This window comes from Hirundo rustica, chromosome 19, assembly GCF_015227805.2.
Source record: "Hirundo rustica isolate bHirRus1 chromosome 19, bHirRus1.pri.v3, whole genome shotgun sequence".
In the NCBI taxonomy this organism is placed as follows: Eukaryota; Metazoa; Chordata; class Aves; order Passeriformes; family Hirundinidae; genus Hirundo; species Hirundo rustica.
This window is the reverse complement of record NC_053468.1, coordinates 4805062-4815820: the sequence shown is the minus strand read 5'-3', so window position 1 is coordinate 4815820 and position 10759 is coordinate 4805062. Positions and strand designations below refer to the sequence as shown.

Here is a 10759-nt window from a genome sequence, read left to right as displayed (position 1 = left end):
ACACTTCCGGCGCGGTGTCCCGCTTTCCCCGACCCCGCCTTTCGCTGCTTCCGATTGGCGGAGAGGGGCGGCGGGGACGGTGCTGCGCCGCCTCTGATTGGACAGCGCCTGACGCCGCTCACTCCTCGCTGCGGTAGGGGGCGCTTCGGCCGGCTCGTGCCGCCCCCCTCACGAAGGGTGGTAGGGGCGGGGGGGCCCCTCAGGGGAACGTGTTGAACCCCTCAGGGGGACATGTTGAACACATCCCGATCACATCCTGGTGATGTCCCCTGTGGAGCAGCGCGGGGACATCCCCCACGGGGCCTGGACATCCCCTCAGTGGGGCTGAGCCCATCTCAGCCAGCCCCCATGCCCCAGGCAGGCAGGGGGATGCTGCACCCCAGTGATGCCTCACCCCCAGCACTGCTCCCGTGGCCACACTATAGCCCCTAATCCCCCAGCAAGTAGCCACCCGCCTCGTTGACTCCTTCCCGCCTCTCTCCAGGAGCATAGGTGCCCCCCAACCCTCAGTGCTTGCCCAGCATCTGTGAAAACGTGAGGCCCAGCTCGCTGTAGGTGGGTTCGATGTGTTGTCAGGGCCATTCAGCAGCCAGGCAGGCTCTTGCCTTAGAGCTTTGCCAGGGTTTGGGCTCCCATGGGGACAGAGGCTTGTTCTGGAGGGATGTTGGATGGGGCTGGAGCAGGGGTGATTGGGTGGCAGGCTGGGGCATTGCTCCCCAGTAATTAATTCCCTGATTGAGATGCTCCTTCTAGGCCTGTGGTCCCCGCCATACAGTGGGAAAAGACAGGTGAGTCCTGTCCCAAAACCTTTCAAGCCAAGGCTGTGGCACTTTCCATCGGGATGGACAAGCACAGGGCATCCCCACATCTGACCTCGGTGACCCGCAAAGCCACTGCTTATCCCACCTTAGCCCTGTGGGAAAATCATGGCGGATTAAGAGGCGCCGCAACCAGGCTCCCCTGGCCCCCATCCCCACGTGCCCGGGGTACAGGACATCCACGTGACAGCAGGAATGTGGCAACACAATCCAGGCCTTCAGAAACAGCCCGGGTGTGGGCAGAGGCTGGAGAGCAGAGACAGCGTTTTTAACAGATGCAGAGGCTGTGTTAAGGGCAAGGATCAGCAGAGCAGCTCCTGGAAAATTTGGAGTACATGGGTCAAGCCAAGAGAAAGCCCTGGGTGACAGTTCTGCCCCAGCTGGGAGCAGTGAGGGGCACACAGGCACCTCACCACTGCGTGAGGTGACGTACCCAAACCTGGAGTAGTTGTGCCCAGCACCTGGAAGCTTCCCCGCTCTCCACAAATAGAAACGTAAGCAGCTTTGGCCACGCGTTGTCTCCAGCCTCACACTGCCCACAGATCACTCGTCTTTCCCTGCCCAGCAGGAATGTGTCTCCTCCCTCAAAACACGTGCCACCCTGTCTGAGCAGTGCCTCTCTCCAGCCTGACCCCAAGCTCTTCAAGTGAAGTGAGTGAAGTGAGAGATTTTGTGCTAAAGCTCATTTGCCACACAAAGGAAACGTGACTGACCTGGTGTATTTCTCCAGACTGGTTCACGTAACTCCAAGTGGGATGATCCTGTTATATACACAGTGCTGAGCTGCTGGGGAGGAGTCCAGTGAGAATCAGCGAGGAAAAGGAAATGTGGAGTAGAAAAGCATTTAAAAACCTTGTTCACAGAAAGGAGAGGGGTGGGAAAAAACCCCAACAAGAGAAGTAGAGTGTGCCAGTGTACAGTGTATTTTCACTCCATGGCAGAGAGACACAGAGTAGGGACTGTGCTAAGCAGTGACACCCCCAGAGTGAGCTGGGATGCTGTGTCCCTTTGTCCCTCTGTCCTTTCCCCTCAAGCCACTTCATTTGCAGCCATTGATTACAAGCTCGTGTTAGTAAGAGCCTTTGCTGCCGGGTGAGAGCATTACACTGGGCTCTGCAGCACTACTCGGCATTCCTAATAGATGCCTGAATCCTAAAAGGTGCCCGAAAACCCCACATCTGTGGGGAGTGACCGTCATACAGCATCCTCCCGCCAGCCACTCGCACCCTCCCATGCTCATTTATGGGCACTTAAATTACCTGGGGACAAAACGACAGGGGAAAAGCTCCAGTTGTCAGGAGAGGTTGGGGCTGCCCCCGACCTGCACCCCACAGCGGGCAGCAGGCACCCAGCCAGGTGTCATCCTGGGGCAATCTCCTCGGGGAGGGCTCATCAGTGCAGGGTTTGGTTTTTAGTCATCATCAGCTCCAAGGCAAAGCCTTGGGGCCTGTCTTTGCTGGTGGTGGTCCCATAGGAGATGCCACAGAGAGCTCAGTGTCCCGTGGCTGATGGGATGTTGGGAGTTGCAGCACCAGGGGGATTGGAAACACCCTGTGGTGTTGGAATGTCTGGAAGAGCAGTGGGGAAACAATGCTGCTCTGCTCCCTTCTCGTCTCAGTGGCGCCTCAGGGAGCTGTGAGAGCCGTCGAGGCTTCTCTGAGCAGCTCCCAATTGTCCGACCACATCATTCCCAAAGTGTTCGGGGAGCAGGGCCACAGTGCCTGGTCCACGAGCACCTCCTCAGCTGTGCAGGGCCCAGGATTTTGAGCCACAAGAAAAGCCTGGATGCTCTGTTAGTGCAGCCCCTCCCTGCAAGATACTGAAACGGCCACGTTCACCCTCCACTTGCTCCACGGGCTTGGGCCTGCCCTCCTTCGCAGGGGAGGGGGCTATTCCTCCTTCTCCCGCTGCACGTCCCGTCTGGATTTGAAGAAGTCACTCCGCAGCAGGCGGTAGAAGAGGATGATGTTCATGGGCATCATGATTGCCATGCCCACCGTGCCCACGGCGTAGGCGGCCGGGGGAACGTTCTGGCGATTGAGGAAGAGCCAGCGGGTCATCCAGGCCAGCGTGGCGATGCGGAACACCACGTAGGTGCCAATGTTGACGAGGCTGTTGAGGCGGTAGCAGGTGGTGTGCACCAGGTTGGCCATGAGCAGGATCTGCCGCACGTGGAGGAAGATGGTGTTGATCTCCACCAGTAAAGACACGAGGGCAAAGCCGACGTACTGGTGGAGCAGCACGGCAATACCGAAGCAGATGATGACCTGGGAAGGACGGAGAAGAGAGGCTGAGCCCAGGGGCCAGTTGCTCTCAGCTATTGCAAGCTGGAACCCTCCATGCTTGGGCAGAGCATGGAGCAGAGGTGGAAAGGATCATCACAGCAGTGCCAAACCAGTCACCCCTGCAGCACTGCAGCCTCTGGCACCTCCTCACCACTGCATGAAACCCGAGTGGGGTTTTTTGTCCCAGCGGGAAGAGAAGGAAACAACTCTCTAAGCCCCAGGCTGGCTGAGGAGACAAAGCAGCCTGACCTAACCCTGCTGTTGTGGCCTGGGGAATGCAGCTGGTTGTGGCCCAGCAGGTTTTCCCACACACTGTGAATGGACAGGAAGGGAGACTGTAGCCCAAGGCTACGGCCTCTGCTGGCTCAGGGATTCTCCCACAACAGGCACCCTGCAGGAATTAGTTGATTTTGGTGTATCAGAGAGCCCCCTGGAGCACCCTGGGGCTGCTGGGTGCTGCAGCAGAGGATGGGGCTGTTTGGGACAGGATTTCTGCCCCGCACCCTCCTGCCAGGCATGGGACAGGCTCTGCCTGCCCACGCTCCAGCACACTCAGGCCTTTCTTTGGTTTATGCCATTAATGCTGTTCTCTGTATGGGCTCTGTAATGAGATTATCTGCTCCCCGCCCGTTAAGTCACTGTCTTGGCTTGAATTAGCTCTTTTGTGGAGATGAACTTTTGGCTCACCAGCGGCAGCCAGCAGAGCCCCAGGGCTCACTGACAGAGCAGGTCTGACTACTCCATCTCATCCCAGGTGAGTGTCCCTGCCCCCCTCCCCAGGCCCTGCACACTCCTGAGCCTCCCCTGAACCCTGCAGCATCTCCGCTGCTCAGCCCCAGGCTGTGCCACTCCCCCTGCCCTGCAGCATCCACGGTCTCAGCATCACGGCTGGGAAAAACACTCCAGCACCTGGAGGTGATCAGAGAGAAACCCACACAGGGCACAGCAAGGAAGGCAGAAGGCACTGGAGTGGGGGTCCTGCGTCATAGCTGCTCCAGCCACACCAGCCCCAGGTGGGTGGAAAGCACCTCAGGGAGCAGGGGGTGGGTGGAGGGGGCGTGCAGCCCATGCTGGCAGGTGCTCAAGAGGGCAAGAGCCACAGGAAGTGAGCCGCTCACCTGTGCCAGAGGGGACAGCCAGGTCAGTGACACTGATGTCAGTGACACTGTTGTGGATCAGCCCAGCCCTCTGCCCCCATACTCTGTGTACACACGGTTTTTCTCCTACCCCGTTTTTGGGTGCCTTTCTGCAGACCCCCTAAGAGTACAGAGTTCTGCAGGACCAAGAGGTGCTCCAGGCCCTGCTCTCTGGGCTCCTCTCCCCAGGAAATAAAATCTTTGTAGCAGGCAGCAAACACCCAAACAAACAACAGCAGGAGCCCCGCTCGTGTCCCCCATGCCCAGCCTCCTTGGTGGTACCTGTGCTGGTGCACTCACCACAGTGTGATGAAAGAGCACCTCCCAGGACTGATGAAGCTTCTGATTGCACAACAAGTCCACAGAGTCTTCAAGGAAATATCCTGGGATCGGGGAGTCCGTGAACAAAAAGAGGGTCAGGAAAGGCCGTGCCAATGGATCCCCCCTGCCCCAGTGGGCTCTGTGCCTGACCGGGCCAGGCAGCCCTCCCAGGGAAATAAGTGATCAGTTACATCTGTGTGGGTGAGGAGGCACACACGGCAGAAGAAGGAAATTGGTGTGGTTTGGGTCCCTCATGCAATCACCCTGCAACACATGCTCCAGGAAGAGGCAGCAACTAACTCCACCAACCCCATGTGGGCACTTTTGGGATGCCCCAGGCCCCGGCTCCCCCGGGAGCCCGGTGCCCAGTACCTCCTGGCTGCGGGTGCCGTGGGACAGAAAGGAGCCACTGTCCTTTGCCAAGAATAGGGCGATTGTTTGAGGTGCCTGAGACATCGCGACATGGCTCGAGGGGCCGGTGTCAGGCACCGACGAGCCCGTGAAGACCCCCCGCGGGACAAACAGGGGACAATGGCCACACCTCACCTACAGACACGGCGACCAGGCTGTGTGCCCCGGGCGGGTGTGTGCCCACCAGGTCCTTGGACATGTCGGGGTGGAGGTAGAACCTGCGGGGAGAGAGGTTGTGAGTGTCGGGCAGTGCCTCCCGTTCCCCATTTCCCTCCCGGCGTCCTCAGCACCCACCCCGGTGACCTCCTGTTGCCCTGCTGCGCCCACGGCCACCCCTCTCCTGTTTTCCCTGGAGTCTCCCCATCCCCCGGTGCCTCCCTGTCCCTCGGACCTTCCTCCCTCTCCCAGCGCCCCCCAGCCCGCAGGTCCTCACGCTCCCCAGGATCCCCGACACCCCCGTTTCCTTTAGTGCCCCCTTGGCCGCAGGTTCCCGTCGGGGTGTCCCGACGTCCCCATTCCCTCGCAGTGTCCCGGTCGCCCCGGCAGCCCGGTGTCCCTGCGGTGCCTCTCACCCGGCCAGCGCCCCGCCGCCGCTGAGCACGCTGTGCGTCAGCGATGTCCAGATGTTGCGCCACTTCCAGCGGTTGCGCCGGGCCGAGGGCGGCGGCGGCACGAGCCGCTCCAGCCCCCGGTTGAACAGGCGGAAAGCGGCGAAGGACCCGGCCACCACCAGCAGCCCCGGGCTGAAAGCCATGGGTATATCCGCCGGCCCGCCGGGCTCCCATGGGACCGGCCTCGCCGCCCGACGGGCTCCGCCTCGCCCGGCCCCGGGGCCCGCCCTGGGCACCGGCACCGCCCCGGGCACCGGCACCGCCCCGCCGGCACCGCCTAGCCCGGCCGCGATGCGCACGGCCCGGGCGGGGGCACGGCGAGCATCACCCCCGAGGGCAAGGCCCCGGCACCGCCCCGCTGCTGGCGCTGGCCGTTCCCGAATGCCCCCGCGCAGGGGGGCGGACACGCAGCGGCAGCGCTTCCCGTCGGGCCGTGGGACGCGGGGAACGGGATGACGGGAATAGAGCCCCCGGGGATGTGTCCGCCTTCCCCGGCATCGCACGGCAGAAGCGGCGCCAGCCCGGAGACGGCTGAGAGCGTGGCACGGAGCGGCGAACGCGTGTCCCGTCGCTGTGCGGGAACTGGGGACATTTCCCTCGTCCCCCGGAGGTTCCTCCTCCGCTTTGGTGGCACCGGGTGGCCTGTCGCCTCTCCCGTGCGGTGCTGCGGCCGGTGGTCCTTGTCCCCAAAGCATCCCCGGACGGTGATGCCCGTCACCGTTTCCTTGGGCAGGAGTTCTCCGAGCCGCCGCTCACCCGGGTCAGGACCCCCCCCAGACCACACCATCGGGGCTGATCGCACATCGAGCACGGAAAAAGATCTGACTGCCTTGCCTAAAAATGCTCTGCCTACAGCTGTTATCCCTCAATCCCCCTGTCCCATGTGTTGTCCCGAGAGGAGCTCCCCGATGTCTGGGATTCCCCAGCTCTGCTGTCTGGAGGTTGTGGAAATTCACAATCCCGGAGGCACGATTTTAGTTCTACCCTACAACTACGCTGCTTTTCCAGCTTCCCGTAATTTGATCGCTCCCTTGTTGCTTTTTGATGTTTCCAGCAGAAGCTGCTGCACAGCCCTCGCTTCCCCTCCTGCCGCCGGGCTGAGTCACCGTGTACACACAGATTAGTGTCAAACTCCACCTCTCCTTTGAGGTATTAATTTCGGATGAAGTCTTCTACTTCCTCTTCACTGAAGCAGAAGCGTGTGGAGCTTGAGCTCTTAGTTGCTGTCCCGGCTTTGGGGTGATGGACACAAAAACATCAAATACACACTGATGGAAGGGACGCTGAATGATTAAATCAAACTGGGAGATGGGTGAGGTTCTTTTCCAACCTAAACGATTCTGTGTTTCTATCATAGTCCCAACTGGTAGAAAAGCATCTGTTCGTGCTGCACAAATTTGCTTAAAAGCCAGGCAAGGTAATGTACTTTCATAACAGTTATGTTACGAGACACTGTCTGAAGTAATAGGCAGCCCTGAGTGCTCAGGGGATTTGAAATAATCTCGTGTATTAGGACTGGAAGGATCACACAGGCTAATCTGTTACTGAGAAGACCAAATGCAAAGACATTTTTGTTCATTGTAAGATGTGCTGAGGAAAGAGACGTGCCTTGGAGACGTGCTGGGCTGCTCAGGGCACCGAGGAGAAAAATCATTTAACAATTAATTGAGTATAAAATTGCACAGAGCCGGTTTCCGAGTGAGAAATCATCTGTGGTGTTTTAGCCTCAAAAAATTTTGACTGCCCCTTTCCCTGGTGACAGCTCTGCCCTTCATCTGCCTGCAGGGAAAATCCCACACCGTGGAATGCCTGGAAATCCAGCCCTGTTTCCCCGGGGGCTCCTCCGCTTGTGTGTGTTTATCCTAAAGATGAACATTGAGCCCGGCTCGGGACGAGAACAGTTAAAATGTTTCTGGAGCTTGGAGAGCTTTTACCTACCACTTCTGCATGGGAGGAATTTAAGCCGTGATTAATTGAGCCTCTGGTTCAAGGACTTTGATCCCATTGCTAGAGCACTACCAACAGTTACAAATAAACTACTTTTTGGGTCACTTTAGCCCAGATTTCATTTGATTTTACCAGGACTTCCCATTGACCCGTAGTTTCTAACAACCCCGATTCCAGCTTTTTCTCCTCGTCTTCCTTCTTCTGCAGCAATGGCATTAACCGGGGGCGGTTTTGGAACCGGAGACTTCCAAGCCCAGTTACAAACAAGTCCCCTGACACCAGCTCAGGCCAAATATTCAACCGCACGCCACAGGCTCGGGGGCCAGGCTTGTCCCAAAAGAACCCGAAGGGAAGAGCCGGGACGGGAGCTCTCGGGCGCGGCTGCCACAAGAGGTCCCTGCGCGCCCGCTGGAGAAGTGGGAGCCCGATCCGATGGGATTCCTCCTTCCCACCTTATTTGGAGATACTGCCTTTTTCACCCAGATTTCCAGAAGTTTTCCGACTGTCCCCAAACGACCTCGTTTTCTGCGGGGAGGCAGCTCAGCCTGGTGCCGGGTGGCTGCCGGTGCCTGCTCCCAGCAGGGCAGGGGACTCCTTGCGGGTACCAGCAAGGTCGTGCTCAGGTCCATCCCATAATCCCATCGTGGGGGCTGTGCAGCAGCAGTCGGGGTGTAAATCGAGGGTACAGAATTTTATTCAACAGCTAGACGATCTTTTTTGTCTCCCTTTCCCAGGCTGGAGTTTCTCCGCAGCACATCCGAGAGATGGAACCCATTTTCCACAATAAAAAGCTGGCAGTTTGGTGATAATCCACCACAGGAATTCTGCCAGCTGAACTCTGTCCCCACCCCGATGCTCCCCAACTACCCCTGGGTGGGGGTTTGGATGTGCTTTTGCACTTCTGCCATCCCTTACTTAAGGAGGATCCCACTCCGCTCCCAAATGCCACAGAGGACTCGCCGGAGCCAACAGATGTGGGAGCCAGGCACAAATTTTGCAAAGCTTCCCTCCCTTAATCTGCCACTCCGCATCCAGGGAGTCATAAAACCCATCTGCTCACCTAATGCCAGACCTGGCTCACACCTGAAGTAATCTGAGGAGTTCAAGAGCTCAAAACAAATCAAGCAGCTTGGCTTCCGAACTTTAATTAGCTATCATCTCCATTCCTCTCTAAACTGTGTCACCACTCTGTCTGCTTAGGCCATAAGAAGTCAGATGATGTAGGAATGCTTTATATATCCACATCTCCATTCAGGAAGTCTGGAACCTCACACTTATGAAAGGATCTACTGTGCAAAATGCAGGTTCTGCATGGCAAAGCGTGCCCAGGCATTGCAGAGGCAGCTGTGGAGAGAGCTGAAATCAATTCTAACTTCAGCATCCACCCCTTCTAGCCAGGAACACCTTCCTGATGTAGAAGCTGGATATTCTCCAGGTAGAACTTGCTGTGGGCATGGGAGAATGGGATTTCAGTCTCTGTGAGCACTGTGAGCAGCTCCAGAATTTAGGACAAGAAATACCAAAATGTGCAGCACTTTACCACTGACCTCAGGACTTGAACTCATCTGGCGGAGGAAATCATCTGGGTTTGCACCGCAGCCTGCCCGTTTACCCTGCCCATGCCTGCAAGCCCTCACTCCTGAGGGGAGGGTTTTCCTTCCACCCTACGGTGTCCTGACCAGCCCTGCAGGTGTTCTGCTGCCCAGGCTGCTCATCCTTCCTGAGATCATTCCTGGAATGCAACACCTCCCGGGAGCTTCACAGAGCCAGCACGTTCTGGTGCCAGGTACCAGTTGCAGACTGGGCACAGCAGCTGCCTTCTGCAGCCTGGCGTGTGGGAATGTCCCCAAACCACCCAGGCAGAGCCTGCTTTGCCCACATGATAAATGACCCCAGGGCAGGTTGTTCTGGATGCTCTCCTTTTGGCCTTCTTCCTTTTTCCCAGAACTGGAAGGATATTATTTTTCCCCTCAGGACTTGGCACAAGGGACTTGTTGGAGAAACCTGTGTTGACAGCAGAGTGTCCCTAAGGGTGCTGCAGGCTCAGCTGTCTCCCAAGGGCTCGGGCTGGACCAGCTGTCATGAACCAGTGGCACAAAGGATGTGCTCCCTCCTCACTCCGGCTGCACAGGTATGCCGTGGGATAAACAAAATTCCTTTGACTGGCAAATCCCCTTCAAGCACAGCAGCATGGGCTGCTCTCCTCTGCTTTCTGCAGCTGCCGTGCCCCAAACGTTTTGACTTTCTGAACTGTTGGTGTGCTGTTGTTAGTAAGGTTTCAGGTTCCTTTTTTCCTTTCCCAGTGTTCACTGTGAAGCGGTGCCAGGCCTATATCCCATCTCTCACCATCACCAGACGTGAATGCTTAGGAAGAAAATGTGAAACATCACATATAATTATTTTTACCCTGTAAGCAAATTTATTGCCACTAAATATTTCCTTTTCCTTGTCTTTTTCCCTTGTGGGATAAACATTTTTTTTTTTTTTTTCCATGTTTAATTCACCAGTCTCAAGCTTAAGTAATTTTTGATGAATATGCATGTGCTTGATGATTACATCACGGTGCATTTATGACTACATGAGGGTTTTTTCCTGCATTTCAGACAGGTTAAGAATGAGTCCTCCAAGGTGGAAGCACATCCCAACCCCTCCAGCCAGTTCAGCATCACACCCTCTGAGCCCACTCAATCCCTCCTGTTTTACAAATACAGGCACAGGAGCTTCCCCACTGCACCTCCAGCTGCTGCCGGCTCTGCAGCTCAGAACAGGTTGGGTTCCCTCCTGAATTCTCTCGTTATTAATATCACAAACCAAGCTGTTCCGAGAGCAGTGCCCCATTAATCACGTCAGATCTGCTGCAGGTTTCACCTCGCTTCCTCTTCCTGCAACTGAGCAGTTTTCCTATGATTTGACTCCGTGGGTGCTGCTTGTTAAAATCTGTGGGTCTGGTAGAGCAGGGAAGGGCCCTGAGCTGGGAAAAAGATGACTCCGTTTTGTGTGGGGAAAACGATGAATCCACACAGACATGGCACGAAAAAATGTGCTACTCCAGCTGATGGTGGTGGGAATTTGGAGGCAGGAAAGGTACACCCCTTAAATCCTTGCCTCTAAACTTGAGTTTTCTGAGAGGGCCAGCAGCACTGGGGAGACAGAGCAGAAGTGGAGGGATCTAATAAAACCCAAGGTCAGCTCAGCAGCTCGAGTGAGTCAGCACCAGTGTGGGTGGCAGA

General features: G+C 56.9%; 1 protein-coding gene across 1 annotated transcript; it reads right to left on the bottom strand.

Annotated features, from left to right (window-relative positions):
- Window positions 1-479: 479 nt before the first annotated feature.
- Window positions 480-5764, bottom strand: TLCD2 (TLC domain containing 2). Its single transcript, XM_040082462.2, has 4 exons — window positions 5544-5764; window positions 5107-5189; window positions 4540-4622; window positions 480-3085 (listed from the first exon to the last, which is right to left on the bottom strand). Exons 1-4 carry the CDS (start codon window positions 5723-5725, stop codon window positions 2708-2710), a joined length of 726 nt encoding a protein of 241 aa, XP_039938396.1. The 5' UTR covers window positions 5726-5764; the 3' UTR covers window positions 480-2707.
- Between the last annotated feature and the right edge of the window lie 4995 nt (window positions 5765-10759).

Bases quoted from the DNA above. Each gene is read 5' to 3' on its own strand.
- TLCD2 (XM_040082462.2), bottom strand. From the start codon at position 5,725: ATGGCTTTCAGCCCGGGGCTGCTGGTGGTGGCCGGGTCCTTCGCCGCT. The intron at 4,623-5,106 runs GTGAGGTGTGGC...CCCCGATCCCAG, and splicing joins CCTGGTCGCCGTGTCTGTAG to GATATTTCCTTGAAGACTCT. The intron at 3,086-4,539 runs GTGAGTGCACCA...CGTCCTTCCCAG, and splicing joins TGCTCTTTCATCACACTGTG to GTCATCATCTGCTTCGGTAT.